This window comes from Leptonotus elevatus, chromosome 1 (genome assembly GCF_054856555.1).
Source record: "Leptonotus elevatus isolate MCC_2025b chromosome 1, RoL_Lele_1.0, whole genome shotgun sequence".
Lineage (NCBI taxonomy): Eukaryota > Metazoa > Chordata > Actinopteri > Syngnathiformes > Syngnathidae > Leptonotus > Leptonotus elevatus.
The window spans coordinates 2479366-2501174 of record NC_141239.1 but is presented as its reverse complement, the minus strand read 5'-3'; the positions used below and the strand labels follow the sequence as shown (position 1 = coordinate 2501174).

General features: G+C 42.4%; 2 protein-coding genes across 2 annotated transcripts; both read left to right on the top strand.

The window, feature by feature from the left end:
- Nucleotides 1-8756: 8756 nt before the first annotated feature.
- On the top strand, nt 8757-10010 carry LOC147180319 (uncharacterized). The gene has a single exon (XM_086081009.1). It carries the CDS (start codon nt 8757-8759, stop codon nt 9888-9890), a length of 1134 nt encoding a protein of 377 aa, XP_085937135.1. The 3' UTR covers nt 9891-10010.
- A 2135-nt stretch (nt 10011-12145) lies between these two features.
- LOC147180318 (uncharacterized) lies at nt 12146-20640 on the top strand. The gene is made up of 3 exons (XM_086080917.1): nt 12146-12269; nt 19085-19894; nt 19976-20640. Exons 1-3 carry the CDS (start codon nt 12146-12148, stop codon nt 20638-20640), a joined length of 1599 nt encoding a protein of 532 aa, XP_085937043.1.
- The last annotated feature ends 1169 nt before the right edge of the window (nt 20641-21809 follow it).

Below are 21809 nucleotides of genomic sequence, written 5' to 3'. Positions count from 1 at the left end.
AGACCCGAGGGGACCAAAGAAAACCAAGAAAGGTGAAATCCAGCACCGACCAGACACCACCCACCAGAACTCCTCCCCAACCCAAGAAACATCCAGACCCCAACAAATCCAAAAAACATAAAATCAGGGAGGCCTCAAGAGACCGAAGGAGAGACCGAGAAAAGGAAGGAAGGACAGACGAAGCCGAGTGAGATCCACAGACACCAGCCTCCACCGATTCAATGACCTGAGGAGGAAACAGATTGTGTCTGAGTTTCGGTAGATGCTGGTGTGGTGGATCTGGCATGCATGAAAATCTCCACCAAAGAGGGGAGCCGTCAAACCCCCGCCGGAACAGAGCAAGCGCAACACCTCAGGGCCCCCCAGGCCGCGGCAGCGCCAAAGGACGACCCCCGGGCCCCGCCAGGGCCACCGGCCGGAGAGCAAACCCAGGAGCAGGAGCGCCCCCCACCCCAACACGGCCCGCGCCCCCGACCCAACGCAGCAGGACGGGGCACTGCAGGCCCGCCAGGCACCCCACCGGCCCCCAACCCCCGCACCCCCACGACCCCCCGCCCCCCATCCACCCACGCCACCCACCCCAACCCAGCCCCAGCCGCCCCCAGGTCCCCAATCCCCCAGACACCCCCAGCACCCCAGCACCCCCCACCCCGCAACCCCCACCACCACCCCCCCGACCCCACCCCGACCAACCGGCAGCCCCCGCCCCTCAGCCCCCGGGGACCACCCGCACCCAGGCACCGGCGCCGAAGAGGGGCCGGACAGCGGAGCGGAGAGGGCAGCCGCGCCCACCCCACCCCCCGCCGGAGGGACGGAACACCGGGGGCAGAAGGGGGAGATGGGGGCACCGGAGGGCGGCCGACACCCCCGAAACCCAGGCCCAGCGGGGGAAGGCCCCGGTCGTCACCCCAGCGTTCTTTGTGAAAGTTAACCCCTGTTACTGAGTCCGCCAGCTCGCCGACTGGCGAACTCTACCCCTAAACCGTGAATGTGACCCCACCCAGTGTATATACAAGTGTGTGTGTGTGTGGTGCATTAAATCACAATCAATTATTTTTGAAGGAGCATCTGGTTGTTTTTTTGTTAGCTTGGAGTTAGTAAATATTAGTTGTTTGAGTTCTGGAGGTTCCGGAACGTGCGTCCCTTCCAATGTAGCTGTTGGAGCCAGAAAAGGTCTGTTGGTGTGACATTCAAACAGAGTCCAGCCTTTGGCTGAGTTAAGTGACATTCGCATATTCATTAATGCAACAGGAAGAGCTTGTAACCAATTAAAATTTGATGAGGCCAATGCTTTAGCCAATTTTCTTTAATATTTATATTTTTCTTTAATATTTATATTAATTCGCTCAATCTGTCCTTGGGATTGGGGATAATACACTGAACCAAATGTGTTTTAATCCCAATGCCTTTTCTACCGCTTGTAGATGTTTGTTTTTGAAATGGGTTCCATTGTCTGATCAAATTTTTCTAGGAAACCCATGTGATGGTATGTGATTAATCAAATGTTTTACCATGATATTTACTGTTTTAGATTTGCATGAATATGCCTCTGGCCATCCTGAAAAGGAATCCACTATTAACAGCAAATATCTGTATCCTGACACTGGTTTTATCACGTCAGTGAAATCCATCAAAAAACATCTGACCCCAGAGCTGTCACGTCTGGCCGGACCGTGAGTGCCCTGGGGAGGTTCAGATGTATGCATACCATTATACCCTTTGCAAACACAACAATTTAACAATTTGTCTCATGAAAGGACCAAGTGTGTAATTGTTTCAATGTTTCTTCCACACCTAAATGGCATATTCCATGGGCTCCAGAAATTAGATTTTTCAATTGTTTCTGAGATGGAATATATTTACCTTCTGTCCGCCATATGCTTCATATTTTTGTCCCCCTCTGGACTTACTTTTTTCTGTCACAGCTTGATCACCTCCTGTGGATTATCACATTCAGACTCACTTACAGTTAGTTGGAGTGTAGGTTGGTACCCCGCAACCTTTTTTTGCTGTTCGATTGCTAATTCGTTTCCATTCTTTTAATTCAACATGAACTGTCATGTGTGCATATTTTTCCAGTGGAGTTGATGCATACAGACAAACTTGTCGACTTCCCCCTTCCCTCTTCTGATAAAGAGCAGCAGAATCACTGCTGACCTTTTCAGACACGTCAAGATAGAACATTTGACTGTAATCAGGAATCACAAAAGCTGTAGCAGTGGAAAGATGCTGTTTCAAGGAGATGAAGAGCAGAGACATCGTGGCTCCAAGATAAGAAGTGTCAGATGCAGCTGTCAGTAAGCACCAGGAACAACAGGGGGTAGTTCAAATGAAGACAGCAACTGTCGAAGACAGTCGTTAAAGAGACAAAGCCTTTGAGGCAGGCGATTGTAATGAAAAAGAGAGCCTTAGCCATGTCAATGCAAGTGAAATGAGTGTGGGCTGATGCAATTTGAGACAATGCAGAGTGAGGACTTCGGGTCAGAAAAAGTAGGAGTTAAGACAGCCGCATTAATCTCTTGCAGGTCATAAATCACAAGAAACTTTCCAATATCTTTCTTCTCAACGGGTGAAATAGGCGTGTTATAATCAGAGCCGAAATTTTCACACAACACTCCTGCTTTGAGCAAACCGTCAATTGTTTCCGAAATGCTAATCATCCCAGCCTCTTTTACAGAGTATTGGGGAAACACAATAGGTGAGACGTTACCGAGATCAACATCAGTGGGATCCATGGACCACAGCGATGTTAATTTTTTTTTATATATATATATATATATATATATATATATATATATATATATATATATATATATATAACCAGCAAAATTGCTGTTGGTTGTTTTACTTCCATGGTGCCAATCCAGAAGCTGGTGCTCCAAAACGAAAGTGGGTAAAAATGTATTAGACTAAATCCAATAAACATCAAGTGACGGCAAATAGAGCAATTGGGATTTAAATACATTTTGCCATTCATCATATTTTAAATTCCCATATGTTGTTTTCAATTTTCTGAAATGCCTCGCTATAGATCTCATCCCCTGATCTGTCATAGTACAGAGTGCAATGCATACAATCAGTTACCATATCATAAGATCTGAGGTTACGAACCCAAGGTGACCAGAGAACTCAGAAGTGCTTAGATTCGAGCCAATCACTGGAGTCAATATCCACTCTTTCTCAGTAGATGTTGGCAGTGGCGCATGCCACAGGGCATTGTTCAACAAGCGGGCACTGTGAGGTGACACTGGAGACAGATCAGCAGTAGGTGTTATCATCCGGAAATTCCAGGATAAGTCCATCAGGGCTGCATTTGATGAGAGGAGATCTCTGCCCAAAAGATTGACTGGACAGTTAGGTGCAAACGCAAAAGAATGCAAAACACAAAAGGATGCAAAATAATCTGTGAACAGTCACTGAGCATGTGGATTCAGGGAATATCCTTGTAGCTCTCTTTCCTCGAATGTAGCCACGTGCAGTTTGTTGGCCTCTGCCTCTCCACCCAAACGCTTGAAGTCGCTGTCTGCAATCGTGGGTCCAATGACCAGGCCGTTCACAATAGAAGCACATGTTGGGCCACCCAGGGGGCGCACCTTGACTAATGAATGTACCTGCTTGATACATCATGCACTCGGAATCAACAGAGGGAGATGAGATCACAGCAAAAGTGTTTTCTTCCTGCTTTTTCAAAAATTTCAATTGCACCATAGCAAATTGTGTGTCTGTACTTTTGTGTTTGTCTACCTTAGCACCGGGAAGATGCCTCCATGGCCTTTGCCACAGACTTGGGAATGCCCTTCAAAATGGCTGCTCGGAACACTTGCGAATGCAAAGTGATAGCCGTAGGGGTGTATCCCGTTTTCAGAGTGTAATCAGTGAGGGCCAGATCAACAAAAAGCCGCGACCTCCTCATCTGCTTTGGGAGTGTGCATCAGATCTGGAATGACACAATCAGGGAGGAAAAACAAAGGTTAAATAATTTTCTCGCCTAAGAGCCTAATTATCAGGGAGGAAAAATATATAATTGTGTAAAAAGAACACAGGTATCACCTGCTATTAACATTTGTCCCGTAACAGCTCTCTGCACTGCCTGCAGCAAATTATCAACCCTACACACTCACATCAGTGGGAGAAAAATGTCCATAAAGCATGTGCCTGCAAGATTTGGGCTTCGAGCCACAGGCCGATGAGAGGGCAAAAGCTGGACCTTTGGAAGATTCTTCGGGGTCTTTCAGAACCTCTGGTTCGGTCCATAACGAGAGTCAGGGTGGGCACCTGAAAGACTCCGGACATGACACTTTAATTCTGCCACTTGATTCTGAGATGCGTTCCCACTTTAAAGCCATCTCGAGATGATGTTCTTTATTGAATGATGTCCTCAATCGGGGCAGCTGATTCAACCTTTATTGAATGATGTCCTCAATAGGGGCAGCTGGACACTGGATCAGTAGACGTGGTTTTCCGGTCGGGTCGTCAGGTGGTGGGATCGCTGAGCCTGGGGCAGATCTGGAGGGTCGTGTAGATGAGATGTGGAACCACGTGTCCCCTTTTCCGTGCAGGCGAACTGAAGGAGATGTCCTCTCCATCACCTTGTGGGGTTCAGTCCACCTGGGCTCAGATCATTTTTGTTAAATAACTTTTAACCATACATAATCACAATCATTTATTTTTGAAGGAGCATCTGGTTGTTGTTTTTTGTTAGCTGGGAGTTAGTAAATATTAATTGTTTGAGTTCTGGAGGTTCCGGAACGTGCGTCCCTTCCAATGTAGCTGTTGGAGCCGGAAAAGGTCTGTTGGTGTGACATTCAAACAGAGTCCAGCCTTTGGCTGAGTTAAGTGACATTCGCATATTCATTAAGGTTCTTTACTTCCTCATTTCTCCTTAGATCCATGGACCTTGGGTCTGTTTTTTGTTGTCACTGGGGCAACTGTATCAAGTGCCAGTTGTAGTTTTTAAAATGGTCAAGAATAAAATCACGGGGGCAGGTAAGACAAGTGGAGGATATTTGTTTAAAACTTTGATTTATTTGTGTATATATATATATTATATTATATTGTATTATATTATATTATATTATATTACATATACAAAAAACATAGACCCAAGGGCTTGACATAGCAGAAGCAAATTGACTCTCTGGGCTTTGAGAGATGAGATTGGCACGCCTTAAAAGTCAATTCAGCTCTGACGGTGCCCCCCCCCCAATGGTCCGGTTCGATTTGGGTTTCTGATGCATCGTACCGTGTGCGATAGGCCCAAGTCAAGGGGCTGCTGTCGAAACAATAATACACATCAACTCACGCTTGTCTTCTTGTGTCTTGCAGACGTCGGTGAGGAATATCTTCGTCCTGACGAACAGGAAGTGAAGTCTCCTCATGTTAAAAAGGAGGAGGAGCATCCTTACATCAAAGAGGAAGAAAAGCCTCTTTTTGTCAAAGAGGAGGAGGTTGAGGATGATGTCACCAAGTCACCACTGATCTTCGCCCCTTTAAAGAGTGAAGATGAAGTCAAGGGTGAGTGTGAGGAGGACAGAGAGGCGGAGCTTCCAAGCAGCAACTCAACTCCTCAACACATGACGACAGAAGGTGATGCAAACCACTGGCGACCACCGCAAGCACAAAGTAATGACATAAGGTCTAAAGATAGGCCGATATGTTTTTTTCAGGTTCAATACCGATTATTAGTTGGGTGATAACCGATATTTGAAGCTGATATTCATTTTCATGGCGCATATTGGCGTCAACATTTTCTAAAATACATTGTATCGTCTTAAAAAGTTAAATGGAAACTTAAGCAAGTTATTTCCACAGCTCTCTAGTTCTCTACAGTAAATATTTTCACGCCAAAATTTAAAAATACCTGAAATCTTAAACTTTCACATTTCAATGTCGAACAAAAACAAATGGTTCAAAAGATTCCTAGGGTCAGTAGCATCTCTTATAAAGTTAACTGAAAATGTAAATATATAGCTCCCTGAGATTAAAATGGTTTTACATTTACCTTATTTCGGCCGTCAGATAAAAAAAAAAAAAAAGAGCTCATACCGATATTGACCAAAATGCCCAATATCGGCCTGTATCGGTCTATCTCTTATAAGGTCCCACTCTCCTCAAGATGATGATGATGATAATGAATATGCTATCGGTGATAGGGCATGAGCTCAAAATGGAGTTTGAAAGCGCACACAACACACACTGGGGCAAAACCTTTTTCCTGCTCAGATTGGGGCAAAAGTTTCTCTCAAAAGTCAACTTTAGCAATGAACAAAAGAACACACACTGGTGCAAAACCTTTCCGTAGATCAAAGTGATCCATGTGTGGGGTTGAGTCGCCCAAATATATATATATTTTTTGATGGGTCATGGTTCCAACAATCAAAGTCCCTACTCTCTCACCCTCTCCTTGCGTCCCTGCCGCTGCCCCCTGCCCTTCTTGTCGTCCCCTTCCCTCCTCCCTTCCCCCTCCCCAATACGCCTTCCTTCCCCTCCCCTGGGCCGGGGGCTCCATCCATGGCCCGGGTCTCGGTGCTATGGGGGCCGGCGGGGGTGGCTGGGGTTTGGTGTCGTGCCCGCCCCGCTCCGGTGGGCGTCCTGACACCTCGGGCGGGACCCAGTATCCGGGGGGCGAGCCCTATCGCCCCGCCGGGCGGGTCCCATATGCCCGCCGGGGTCCTGGTGGGGTGGGTGGGGGCTTGGTGGGCCGGTGCGCCTCCTGCCCCCGCCCGCTTGGGGAGGGCCCCGCTGGTCACTCCTTAACTCACTACACTAGGTTTGCACAATACACTTTTATAGACATATAGGGCACATAACTCACTTTAGGGGGTGGGGTAGGGTGGAAACACCGTCTTCACCCTACAACTCCCCTCCAATTTTAATACACCACACAACTTGTGGGTGGGGGGGGGGGCTTGTGGAGGAGCCATCGGTTGGGGGCCGCAGTATAGAGCAGTGCTGCGGTCCCCTGTCCGTGTCGCATCTACCGAAACTCAGACACAATCTGTTTCCTCCTCAGGTTATTGAATCGGTGGAGGCTGGTGTCTGCGGATCTCACGCGGCTTCGTCTGTCCTTCCTTCCTTTTCTCGGTCTCTCCTTTGGTCTCTTGAGGCCTCCCTGATTTTATGTTTTTTGGATTTGTTGGGGTCTGGATGTTTCTTGGGCTGGGGAGGAGTTCTGGTGGGGGGTGTCTGGTCGGTGCTGGATTTCGCCTTCCTTGGTTTTCTTCGGTCCCCTCGGGTCTCCTGGTGTTCGGTTTAGGTGAACGGTATGAGATTTTTTCTAATAGGTTTTCTGGTGAGCTAACAAATACACGCACGCACGCACATACACATACTCACCCACACACACACACACACAAAACATTTTTTTATATATATATATATATATATATATATATATATTAAAAAAAAAAAAAAAAAAAAAAAAAGAGCATTGATGATGACATTTCCGAATGAACAATACTGAGCTCTTAAGAAAAAAAAAAGAGAAAAAAAAAAAGTCCCTACTCTCGGTCCCAGACTCTTGGTGTTCCTCTTCTCTTCCTTCCTACAAACACACATTCCTCCTCTCCTGCTTTGACCAACAGTAGTCCAGTTTCCACCGGCACCCTGTAGGTCAACAGCACCCATGGCGGTCGTTGTTAACCCGGGCCTCGACCGATCTGGTATAGAAGTCATATATTTGATTCACATGTATGTTTGATTTGGCCAACGTTTTTACGTCGGATGCCCTTCCTGACACAACCCTCTGTATTTATCCGGGCTTGGGACCGGCACAAGAAGACATTGGCTTGTGCCCCCTTGCAGGTACATTAATACACTTAAATGCAACATTTAAATGAATCTGATTAGTTGATTAATTGATTGGATAATTGATAAATTAATCGATTTTAAAAATATTCAATAGATACAGCACTAAGCACGTACTAAGTGTGAATGGGTGGCCTTTCTTTTGGTGTTTTCACAGATGGACGTAGCTAGAAAGGGGCATTAGTGCCATTGTGCGCCGTTAGGAGATGCGATGTAGCCGACTGTCAGCCAATCGCTGTGGCATCCTCATTTGCATGAAAATCAAGACGGCCCGGAGCGCAGGCTTGACATTGTGGAATCAAATCGACTCACTGGGCTCGGAGAGATGAGATTGGTGCATCTTAAAAGCCAGGCTTGTGCGGTTCCCGTCGGAGGGTGTCCATTTTAGATCTGATCATGTGCGGGATTGTGTCGCCAACCGTCTTAAAAAAAAAATCACCGATGGTTCGGTTCAAGTCGGGTTCTGACGCATCGCACCCTGTGCGGTGAGCCCAAGTCAAGGTGCCACTGTAGAAACAATAATACACAACATCATCTTGCAGACATTTACAAGCGGTTATGAATAAAACAAATGTGCACATTTAGGCCGTTTCGTCGAGACCACGTAGCGGCCGGTTAGAAACAATAATACACAACATCAAGGCGCGCTAGAGATTTGACTTAACTCGACCAAATGTATGTTTGCCTTCTTGTGTCCCGCAGACGTTGGTGAGAAATGTCTTCGTCCTGAGGAACAGGTGGTGAAGTCTCCTCATGTGAAACAGGAGGAAGAAGAGCATCCTTACATCAAAGAGGAAGAAAAGCCCCTTTTCGTCAAAGAGGAGGAGTTTGAGGATGATGTCACCAAGACACCACTGACCTTTGCCCCTTTTAAGAGTAAAGATGAAGTCATGGGTGAGAGTGAGGAGGACAGAGGGGCGGAGCCTCCGAGCAGCTCAACTCCTCAACACATGGAGACAGAAGGTGATGCAGACCAATGGGGATCATCACTAGCACAAAGTGATGACATAAGGTCACAGTCTGCTGACACTGACGATGATGAATACGCTAAAGGTGATCATGCTGACAACAACCGCTGTTCTCAGTGTGCGAAAACATTCAGTTCAAAGAAGAGTTTGAAAGTTCACCTGAGAAAACACACTGGAGAAAAACCTTTTTCTTGCTCAGACTGCGGCAAAAGCTTCTCTCAGAAGGGAACTTTAACAATACACAAAAGAACACACACTGGAGAAAAACCTTTTTCCTGCCCAGACTGTGGCAAAAGCTTCTCTAACAAGGGACATTTAACAATACACAAAATAACACACACTGGAGAAAAACCTTTTTCCTGCCCAGACTGTGGCAAAAGCTTCTCTCAGAAGGGACATTTAAAAATACACAAAAGAACACACACTGGAGAAAACCCTTTTTCTTGCCCAGACTGTGGCAAAAGCTTCTCTGACAAGGGACATTTAAAAATACACAAAAGAACACACACTGGAGAAAAACCTTTTTCTTGCCCAGACTGTAGCAAAAGCTTCTCTGACAAGGGACATTTAAAAATACACAAAAGAACACACACTGGAGAAAAACCTTTTTCTTGCCCAGACTGTAGCAAAAGCTTCTCTCACAAGGGAAATTTAACAAGACATACAAGTACACACACTGGAGAGAAATCTTTTTCCTGCTCAGATTGTTGCAAAAGCTTCAATGACAAGAGTACTTTAACAATACACAAAAGAACACACACCAGAGAGAAACCTTATTCCTGTTCAGACTGCGGCAAAAGCTTCAATGACAAGAGTACTTTAACAATACACAAAAGAACACACACCAGAGAGAAACCTTATTCCTGTTCAGACTGCGGCAAAAGCTTCAGTAACAATAGTGCATTAAGAAAACACAAAATAACCCACACTGGAGAAAAAGCTTTTTCCTGCCCAGACTGTGGCAAAAGCTTCTCTGACAAGGGAAATTTAAAAAGCCACTCAAGAACACATGCTGGGAAGAAACCATTTAGTTGCAGTGTTTGTGCTAAAAGATTCTCTAGTAAAAAGCTTGTTGAGACACACAAGTGTGCTGGTGAGAAAAGCAGCCATCTTTAAAGCTTAAAAAGATGAAGGGAGTGAGTCTGGTGTGCTGTAAATGATTTTGAATAAAATAGAGAGGGAGGAAATAAGTGATCCTGCTTATTTAAAAAATGTTCATACTTAGGAATTAATAAGTCTTTGATTTTTATGGCAACTTTATTTTAACAGTGATAGACAGAATATCAGGAAAAAATTGAAAGAATGACATGGGGGGGGGGGGTTGCATTTTGTTGAGGGAGATCATTAACCAGCTCCTCTCGTGTCGTCCTTCGCTGATCTCGACCTTTTTCATATTGATTGAAAATAATAATAACAATATGTTGTATGTGCCTCCACTCGTCTAAAGACGGCATTCAGGTTAATATTGCGTTTATCTTGAACATTGCTCCAGTTCCAAGTGTCAGCGGCTACGACAATGACCTCAAATCATGTCGGATATCTTTTGCAGTGAAAAAGTATTTGCCCTCCTCTCAAATTCTCACTTTTATTGCAGTTTCCCCACTTGAATGATTAAAATCATCAAACAAATGTCAATGTCAAAGATAATCCAAATAAACATGCAATGCAGTTTTTTTAAAGTGGAGATTTTATTTTTCAAGGACAAAACACTATTCAAAGCTGCCTGGCCCTGTCAAAAGTATTCACGTTCATTACGTTCATAGATATGAGGGTTTCAGAAGACTTAAGAAGAATCAACTCCAGCTTTACTTAAAAGTGTAAACGTAATGCTTTCAAAGCTACTCAAACTATAAACTATGAATATGAAATGTTTTTAAAGTTTTCTTTTAATGTGTTTAAACGCCAATGTATGCTTTAGTAATATTGTAAGCTACTTTTGTTTTCTCTGCTTTGCTTCCGAATGTCGTTAACGGTTGTGTTTGTTGACGTTTGTAGGTGTTGTGTATTTGCTTATGTGAAGCACATTGAGTTGCCTTGTGTATGAAATAGAAATAAAATATAGAAGAAAAAGCCACCTTGCCATTTTCCCAAATTAGCGTGGAAAATACCTTCAGGGACACACAAAGCCAGATGTGCAGTATGGCCACGTTCGGAGTTTTTTAAGTCTCGGCTTAAGACCCACTTTTATTCCTTGGCTTTTAGTTCAGCATGAATTGTGTGGTCCGCGTGGTTTTTTTATTTAATTTTATTCTTATTTTTGGGGGGGTTTAAATATATTTTTATTGTATTTATTCCTTTATTTTACTTATTGTATTTTAGTAACTTATTGACTTTTTTAAAATTATTGTTGGTTTTTACTAGATTTCATGTGTATGTATGATAGTATGTGGATCTCAATGTGCAGCACTTTGGAAACACTTGTTTATAAAATGTGCTGTAGACATAAAGCGGATTGGATTAGATTAAAAGTGATCACGTTACGTAAACCGGCAGTACAATGCAAATGCAATACATTTGTACTTCTGAGCATTAGGGGAGCGTAAGATATGATAAGTGTGCTCGACTCGAAGTGCAATGGCGTGTCATCACTAACCTTTATTAGAAGGTAAGTGTTGCATTCAAACCTTGCAGCAGGAATTTGTGAAAGCCACAGATGACAAAACTGGCCAAAAGTACAAATATTGCATATATCAGTAATATATCAGATACTGCATCAAATGTTTGCTACTAGCTAATGCCAGTACTAGAGCAATAAATTAAACTCATAACATGTGATGGTTAAATCGCATCCCTGATAATAAACGTTCAGTTTACGGTACCTCAAAATGCTTGTTCATCTTGATGGCAAATTTTTAATCTGCACATTCACCACAATAAATCCAATTTAAACTTTACATATCGGGAACAACAGACTGAAAAAGGGAGAAATGAGACCTCGCAGTTTTATGTCTTTGTAACTGCAACAAAAATGGCGACATCTGTCGATGACTTGATGACAGTGCTTGCTCCCAAGCCGACAATCTCCAGCAGCCAATCATATCGCAGCGGGGGCGTGTCCTGCCTGACTTCCGACGCAGGTCTACTTTCGTTTCTTCACGTAACCAGACGCCCTCCGCTAAATCATTATTTTCGATTCCGTGCTGAACCGACTACAACCTCCAAACAGGACGTTAATCCCTACTTTGATGGACTACGACACCATTGATCAAATCTCAGCGTGTGAATGAACTCGTTTCGGTGCGCGTTGATGCTTCTCGCCCTACTTAGCTTAGCTTAGCTCAGTTTAGCTCGCTAGCTGCTAGCAAAGAGAAGCACATAACACGTCGTCTAGAAGAGATCAAGTGTGACTTTGTTGGCATTATTGTGCTAAAATGTTTGCAATTACGACACCAAAGTACGAGGAGGAATTATTTGGAGTAGAAGAAGAGAACGAGCAACATCTTGAAATGCTGGACGATGTTTGCGAGGAGCCTCGAGTTGTGCTACACACAGCAGGTTTGTACACTTCTTACTCTCCCTTGCTTAGCACTAGGACTACTATATAGCGTTAAAAATATCAAAATGCAGTCCTCATTACTGTACACAGTAAAATAATTCCAGCCATTATGTTATTGTAACTTAAGTGCATACTACGTTTTCACACATCAATACGTTTTCAATTGATAACATATGATCAAATGTGAATAACTCTTTGAAGTGAGTTTTACAACAAAATACAATTTGAATACGTTAACTTGACTCTATGTGCTAAGCTTAAAAGTAGAAGCCGCATCTTGTAGCCACAAAGCCATGTTAATGCACCACACATATTGTGCCTGAAAGTTACATTTGTTATATATAGAATCTGATATGTCCTTCAAGCAATCAATCAATCAAAACTTTATTCATAACACACACACACACAATAGAATATATGAATGCATAAATGGCTGGCTTCAGATCAGGAGAGGAGACATCACAATATGCTTTGCTAGAATAACTGTGCCTTTTATTATCAGCAAACAGCAATAAACACTTTTATATTGTGCTAGAATAATTGTAAGTTTTATTCCCCGCAGACAGTCATCAATGCCTGTGCTTTGCTCGAATGATTGTACCTTTTATTCCCCGCAAACAGCAATCAATACACTAGAACGTTTAGCATTATAATATGATCATCATCAGCGCTTACCTTGACACTAGACCGGGGAGCCTACGGTCCGGGTGAAGCGAGCTGCAACAACGGCTGGGCAATCGTACGTGTTCCACAGCGGACTCCGTCCGGACCGTGTGCCGCTCCGTCTTTTATTCGTTAGCAAAAAGTTGTGAGCGTGAGAAACCGGGCTGTCCAAGCCCTCTCCCAGACACTCTCGAAAACATGTTTGCGAAGCAGGGAAGGCTGTAGTATAAACAAGGTATTCACTCCCAGGCTGATTCCGCCCTTTATTCACAAATTGTTGGGCACCTGGATTCGTACAACAGTTCAGGACAACAACATATCCTTATATAAGAGGTTACATGAGGACATATCAAACCATGGTTATTTTCCCTTCAAACTCCCTTAAGTGAATCACAATCAATCTAGCTTGTGAGGTTAAGGTAAGAGGGCTCAAAGACAAAAAAAAAAAAAAACTGTGAAAATATCAAATAGATCAATAATATATATATATATAGTTAGATAAGATCGAAGCAAAAGTAACTTCATTTAAATATAAAGAAAGGTACATTAACTCTTTGACTGACAGACGTTTTCAGAAAAGGGATTCTGTGAGTGCCAGCCGATTTAAGCATTTTGACTGATCTTTCAAGGTCCATAGAATATTTTCTGTTTGTACTATGGAAACACACATACTACCAAATGAAAGATTGAACTCTCATCTTTCATCAGAAAAAAAAGTTTGTTTCTACCTTATTGCGTTCTTCAGTAATCAACAATAGAATATGGTTAGTTTCACCCAAATGCTCTTGTTTTGGACCAAAATACGGAGAAATCAAGCTTTTAGTGGAACTATATTATTTCATGCACTCTAGTGAAATTTACACTTCTTTTTGTCCATGAATGATGCCACAAACACCTAAACAGTGCTTTACTTCTATAAAACACTACCACCAAGAATGAAAAAGTGTTTTTTGATAGCAAAATATGTTTATTTACATTCAACAGTGTAACAATTTGACTAAACTATTTACAAATGTGTGCAACTGTGGTACTATTTACAATTATGTTGGATGTTTCAACGACAGTTTTTCTTTTTGTGTAACACTCCCCTGCGTGCAAGGAGACGCAACAGGATTTGCACAACAGATTAGTTTCACTGCGATTGCCTCTTCGCGTGCAGAAGCTACACTTTCTTGCCGGCCGTTTTTTCCGGAGAATAGCAAGTATATACTGCAGTGTGTGTTGCCATCAAGTCTACTATCAGGATCATGCTACGGTTACGTTACGGTGGTGTTACGTCTGGCTTCCTCATGTCCTTCAGTTGCTATACCGGGTGGCAAGAGATGTTCTGATCCATCTTATCCACTCCATTCATGGTGGCATCGTAGTCCAGAACCAGTGTCTTCTCCGTGATCAGACTGTACCCGCTCCTCCGATGAATATGCATTGGACTCGGGGTACTCTCCATCGTCCGGTTGTGCTCCGCGTTTTCCAGCGTTAGCATCGCTAGCCGGTGAGGCTTTATGACGTGACCATCGTCGCGCGTCAACGCTTCCAACTTCGGTGTCAAGCTCGGAGTCACCATCATCATCATCATCATCAATGTGCATTGGTCGATGCTTTTCGACTACTCTCCATCGTCCGATCGAATGTCTGCTTGTGCAGAAGTGCTCGGTCGGTTGTGCTCCGCGTTTTCCGGCGTTAGCATCGCTAGCCGGTGAGGCTTTACTACGTGATCATAATGGCCGCGTCAACGCTTCCAACTTCGGCGTCAAGCTCGGAGTCACCATCATCATCGTCGACATCAATGCGCTTTTTAGTATTGATTTCCGTCTTTGAAAAAAATGCTCAAGCGTGAGCTGCTTGCAACCGGTCGCCATTGTTGCTTCATCAGCCATTGTCCCCTCAACACTCTAGCTCCGCCTCACGTCTTCTACTGACGCCCACCCAATCTTGTCCAAAGAGAGTCATCGCTGCCATCTAGGGGCCAAAACGAGTCATTATACTAACTAGATCTGCTTGATACTTTCAGCACAGCTGCCCAAGGCTTTCCTACACCCATTTAAAAAACAAAACAAAAACAAAAAACATAGTGAACGTTTTTTAACGTCTTCGCCCCTCCGTAGGTTTTTTCTAAACGTTATATAACGTTTTTGGCAGTAAAAGAGTTAATATGAACTAAAATCTACATTTAAAAAAACTTGTCTTGAGCCTGCTCTTAAAATCTTGAACGTTCTTTGGGGCCCTGAGTTCCTCCGGCAGACTGTTCCAAAGGCGAGCGAAGGCTGTAGCACTGAAAGGACGCCGTGAGTGTACTCGTTTTTCAACATTTTGCCACGTTACGACCACAAAAACAAATGTATTTATTGAAATTGTATCTGAACGATGAACACAAAGTAGCACACAATCATGAAGTGGAACAAAATGTAGATTTTATTAACAAACTTGTTGTACAATCCCCCCCTGAAAATTAGGGCAATTACAGCTTCAAGTCTTTTGGGGTTTGTCCCGTCGGGAGGCTGAAATGTTTGCCCATTCCTCCTTGCAAAACAGCTCCAGCTCAGCTAGGTTAGATGGAGAGCGTTTGTGAAACACAATCTTAAGAATAATTGTTGATTTTTTTGGTTGCTCAATGAATATTTTCTGATTTTTTTTTTTCTATCTCCTCTCCGCCGCCCTGCAACTACGTTTAAGGTTCTTTACTTCCTCATTTCTCCTTGGATCCATGGACCTTGGGTCTATGTTTTTTGTTGTCACTGGGGCAACTGTATCAAGTGCCAGTTGTAGTTTTTTAAATGGTCAAGAATAAAATCACAGAGGGGGCAGGTAAGACAAGTGGAGGATATTTGTTTAAAACCTCGATTTATTTGGAGATATATTATATTATATTATATTATATTATATTATATTATATTATATTATATTATATTATATTATATTATATTATATTATATTATATTATATTATATTGACTCTCTGGGCTTTGAGAGATGAGATTGGCACGCCTTAAAAGTCAATTCAGCTCTGACGGTGCCCCCCCCAATGGTCCGGTTCGATTTGGGTTTCTGATGCATCGTACCGTGTGCGATAGGCCCAAGTCAAGGTGCTGCTGTCGAAACAATAATACACATCAACTCACGCTTGTCTTCTTGTGTCTTGCAGACGTCGGTGAGGAATATCTTCGTCCTGACGAACAGGAAGTGAAGTCTCCTCATGTTAAAAAGGAGGATGAGCATCCTTACATCAAAGAGGAAGAAAAGCCTCTTTTTGTCAAAGAGGAGGAGGTTGAGGATGATGTCACCAAGTCACCACTGATCTTCGCCCCTTTAAAGAGTGAAGATGAAGTCAAGGGTGAGTGTGAGGAGGACAGAGAGGCGGAGCTTCCAAGCAGCAACTCAACTCCTCAACACATGACGACAGAAGGTGATGCAAACCACTGACGACCACCGCAAGCACAAAGTAATGACATAAGGTCTAAAGATAGGCCGATATGTTTTTTTCAGGGTCGATACCGATTATTAGTTGGGTGATAACCGATATTTGAAGCTGATATTCATTTTCAGAAAAAAAAAGGGGGGGGGGGGGGGTTGGCGCATATTGGCGTCAAAATTTTCTAAAATACAAATGTCAATCTTGTTTTATCGTCTTAAAAAGTTAAATGGAAACTTAAGCAAGTTATTTCCACAGCTCTCTAGTTCTCTACAGTAAATATTTTCACGCCAAAATTTAAAAATTCCTGAAATCTTAAACTTTCACATTTCAATGTCGAACAAAAACAAATGGTTCAAAAGATTCCTAGGGTCAGTAGCATCTCTTATAAAGTTAACTGAAAATGTAAATATATAGCTCCCTGAGATTAAAATGGTTTTACATTTACCTTATTTCGGCCGTCAGATAAAAAAAAAAAAGAGCTCATACCGATATTGACCAAAATGCCCAATATCGGCCTGTATCGGTCTATCTCTTATAAGGTCCCACTCTCCTCAAGATGATGATGATGATAATGAATATGCTATAGGTGATAGGGCATGAGCTCAAAATGGAGTTTGAAAGCGCACACAACACACACTGGGGCAAAACCTTTTTCCTGCTCAGATTGGGGCAAAAGTTTCTCTCAAAAGTCAACTTTAGCAATGAACAAAAGAACACACACTGGTGCAAAACCTTTCCATAGATCAAAGTGATCCATGTGTGGGGTTGAGTCGCCCAAATATATATATATATTTTTGATGGGCCAGTCCGAGTGTGCGGTGGGCCCAAATCAAGGTGCCGCTTCAGAAACAATAATACACAACATCAAGTCATGCTAGGCCATTTGGGGGCCCTAAGCAAAATAATGTCATGTGGCCCATATGTGCGCCATTTATTCACCGTATACTGTGTAACCCATACAGCCACATTTCATATATATTAGTCAGATGTTGTAGCACCGCAGAAAGTAATTTAAACTTCTCATCCCAACTGTTTGTTAGTACTTGTAGTATATGCTGCCAAACCTCATTTGAAAAAATGAAAAGATAGAATGTGTACTGTATTTGTTTTAAGCTTGTAATTGTGTTGAAACTCACAAAATAAGTTGTTTTAAAGTCAAGCAAACTATAATAAACAATTAGGGTTCTAAATGAACCTTTTTTTTTTAATCATCAACCAATGTATGTTTTTTCAATGAGAAGATAGTTTCTTTTTTTATCATCACTGAAACAAAATATTAAAACTGGTGTTTTCTTCACAGTGAGTACTTTAGTGTATTTTGTTTTTAAACAAATACAAATGCCTCCTTAACAGAGACCACTTTCTGCGAACAAATTTGTGTCTTTCTTAAACACTATCCAACATGTCAGTCAGTTACATAGTGAATTGTTTCATTTTATAAACTGACGATTTTTTGTGTAACATTGCAAAAGTAAATAAATAAAATTACTTAAATATTAAATCCAATTATATCGATATTAATAAATTGTGTGCTTCAAAAAGTCGAACCATAAAATATGTTTCAAAATGTTGCGTATGCAAAACAGAGTCAGTTGCTGGACACTTTTTTTTTTTTTTTTTTTTAACCTCCAGGACGTTCCTAACAAACTCCTCCTATTCCATTGCTCTTCCTATCTACACCATGATAGAATAACTTGAACCCTGCTCCTAAACTTCTAGCTTTGCTCCCTTTCCACCTGGTCTCCTGAACACATAATATGTCCACCTTCCTCCTCCGCATCATGTCAACCAGCTCTCTACATTTTCCTGTCATGGTTCCAACATTCAAAGTGCCTACTCTCGGTCCCAGACTCTTGGTGTTCCTCTTCTCTTCCTTCCTACAAACACACATTCCTCCTCTCCTGCTTTGACCAACAGTAGTCCAGTTTCCACCGGCACCCTGTAGGTCAACAGCACCCATGGCGGTCGTTGTTAACCCGGGCCTCGACCGATCTGGTATAGAAGTCATATATTTGATTCACATGTATGTTTGATTTGGCCAACGTTTTTACGTCGGATGCCCTTCCTGACACAACCCTCTGTATTTATCCGGGCTTGGGACCGGCACAAGAAGACATTGGCTTGTGCCCCCTTGCAGGTACATTAATACACTTAAATGCAACATTTAAATGAATCTGATTAGTTGATTAATTGATTGGATAATCGATAAATTAATCGATTTAAAAAAATATTCAATAGTGACAGCACTAAGCACGTACTAATTGTGAATGGGTGGCCTTTCTTTTGCTGTTTTCACAGATGGACGTAGCTAGAAAGGGGCATTAGTGCCATTGTGCGCCGTTAGGAGATGCGATGTAGCCGACTGTCAGCCAATCGCCGTGGCATCCTCATTTGCATGAAAATCAAGACGGCCCGGAGCGCAGGCTTGACATTGTGGAATCAAATCGACTCACTGGGCTCGGAGAGATGAGATTGGTGCATCTTAAAAGCCAGGCTTGTGCGGTTCCCGTCGGAGGGTGTCCATTTTAGATCTGATCATGTGCGGGATTGTGTCGCCAACCGTCTAAAAAAAAAAAAAATCACAGATGGTTCGGTTCAAGTCGGGTTCTGACGCATCGCACCCTGTGCGGTGGGCCCAAGTCAAGGTGCCACTGTAGAAACAATAATACACAACATCAAGTCACGCTTGAGATTTGACTTAACTAAACCAAATGTATGTTTGTCTTCTTGTGTCCCGCAGACGTTGGTGAGAAATGTCTTCGTCATGAGGAACAGGTGGTGAAGTCTCCTCATGTGAAACAGGAGGAAGAAGAGCATCCTTACATCAAAGAGGAAGAAAAGCCCCTTTTCGTCAAAGAGGAGGAGTTTGAGGATGATGTCACCAAGACACCACTGACCTTTGCCCCTTTTGAGAGTAAAGATGAAGTCATGGGTGAGAGTGAGGAGGACAGAGGGGCGGAGCCTCCGAGCAGCTCAACTCCTCAACACATGGAGACAGAAGGTGATGCAGACCAATGGGGATCATCACTAGCACAAAGTGATGACATAAGGTCACAGTCTGCTGACACTGACGATGATGAATACGCTAAAGGTGATCATGCTGACAACAACCGCTGCAAATGTTCTCAGTGTGCGAAAACATTCAGTTCAAAAGGAAATTTGAAAGTTCACCTGAGAAAACACACTGGAGAAAAACCTTTTTCTTGCCCAGACTGCGGCAAAAGCTTCTCTCAGAAGGGAAATTTAAAAATACACAAAATAACACACACTGGAGAGAAACCTTTTTCCTGCCCAGACTGCAGCAAAAGCTTCTCTCAGAAGTCCGCTTTAACAATACACAAAAGATCACACACTGGAGAAAAAACTTTTTCCTGCCCAGACTGTGGCAAAAGCTTCTCTCAGAAGGGACATTTAAAAATACACAAAATAACACACACTGGAGAGAAACCTTTTTCCTGCCCAGACTGCAGCAAAAGCTTCTCTCAGAAGTCCGCTTTAACAGTACACACAAGAACCCACACTGGAGAAAAAACTTTTTCTTGCCCAGACTGTAGCAAAATCTTCTCTCACAAGGGAAGTTTAACAAAACACAAAATAACCCACACTGGAGAGAAATCTTTTTCCTGCTCAGATTGTTGCAAAAGCTTCTATGACAAGATAACTTTAACAATACACAAAAGAACACACACTGGAGAGAAACCTTTTTCCTGCTCAGACTGTGGAAAAAGCTTCAATGACAATAGTACTTTAACAATACACAAAAGAACACACACTGGAGAGAAACCTTTTTCCTGTTCAGACTGCGGCAAAAGCTTCAATGACAAGAGTACTTTAACAAAACACAAAAGAACACACACTGGAGAAAAACCTTTTTCCTGCCCAGACTGTGGCCAAAGCTTCTCTGACAAGGGAAATTTAAAAAGCCACTCAAGAACACACACTGGAGAAAAACCTTTTTCCTGCTCAGACTGCAGCAAAAGCTTCTCTCAGAAGTCCGCTTTAACAGTACACACAAGAACCCACACTGGAGAAAAACCTTTTTCCTGCCCAGACTGTGGTAAAAGCTTCTCTCAGAAGTCCACTTTAACAGTACACACAAGAACCCACACTGGAGAAAAAGCTTTTTCCTGTTCAGACTGCGGCAAAAGTTTCTGTGACAAGAGAAATTTAAAAAGCCACTCAAGAACACATGCTGGGAAGAAACCATTTAGTTGCAGTGTTTGTGCTAAAAGATTCTCTAGTAAAAAGCTTGTTGAGACACACAAGTGTGCTTGTGAGAAAAGCAGCGATCTTTAAAGCTTAAAAAGATGAAGGGAGTGAGTCTGGTGTGCTGTAAAAGTGTAAATGATTTTGAATAAAATAGAGAGGGAGGAAATAAGTGATCCCGCTTATTTAAAAAATGTTCAGACTTAGAAATTAATAAGTCTTTGATTTTTATGGCAACTTTATTTTAACAGTGATAGACAGAATATCAGGAAAAAATTGAAAGAATGACATGGGGGGGGGGTTTGCATTTTGTTGAGGGAGATCATTAACCAGCTCCTCTCGTGTCGTCCTTCGCTGATCTCGACCTTTTTCATATTGATTGAAAATAATAATAACAATATGTTGTATGTGCCTCCACTAGTCTAAAGACGGCATTCAGGTTAATATTGCGTTTATCTTAAACATTGCTCCAGTTCCAAGTGTCAGCGGCTACGACAATGACCTCAAATCATGTCGGATATCTTTTGCAGTGAAAAAGTATTTGCCCTCCTCTCAAATTCTCACTTTTATTGCAGTTTCCCCACTTGAATGATTAAAATCATCAAACAAATGTCAATGTCAAAGATAATCCAAATAAACATGCAATGCAGTTTTTTTAAAGTGGAGATTTTATTTTTCAAGGACAAAACACTATTCAAAGCTGCCTGGCCCTGTCAAAAGTATTCACGTTCATTACGTTCATAGATATGAGGGTTTCAGAAGACTTAAGAAGAATCAACTCCAGCTTTACTTAAAAGTGTAAACGTAATGCTTTCAAAGCTACTCAAACTATAAACTATGAATATGAAATGTTTTTAAAGTTTTCTTTTAATGTGTTTAAACGCCAATGTATGCTTTAGTAATATTGTAAGCTACTTTTGTTTTCTCTGCTTTGCTTCCGAATGTCGTTAACGGTTGTGTTTGTTGACGTTTGTAGGTGTTGTGTATTTGCTTATGTGAAGCACATTGAGTTGCCTTGTGTATGAAATAGAAATAAAATATAGAAGAAAAAGCCACCTTGCCATTTTCCCAAATTAGCGTGGAAAATACCTTCAGGGACACACAAAGCCAGATGTGCAGTATGGCCACGTTCGGAGTGTTTTAAGTCTCGGCTTAAGACCCACTTTTATTCCTTGGCTTTTAGTTCAGCATGAATTGTGTGGTCCGCGTGGTTTTTTATTTAATTTTATTATTATTTTTGGGGGGGTTTAAATATATTT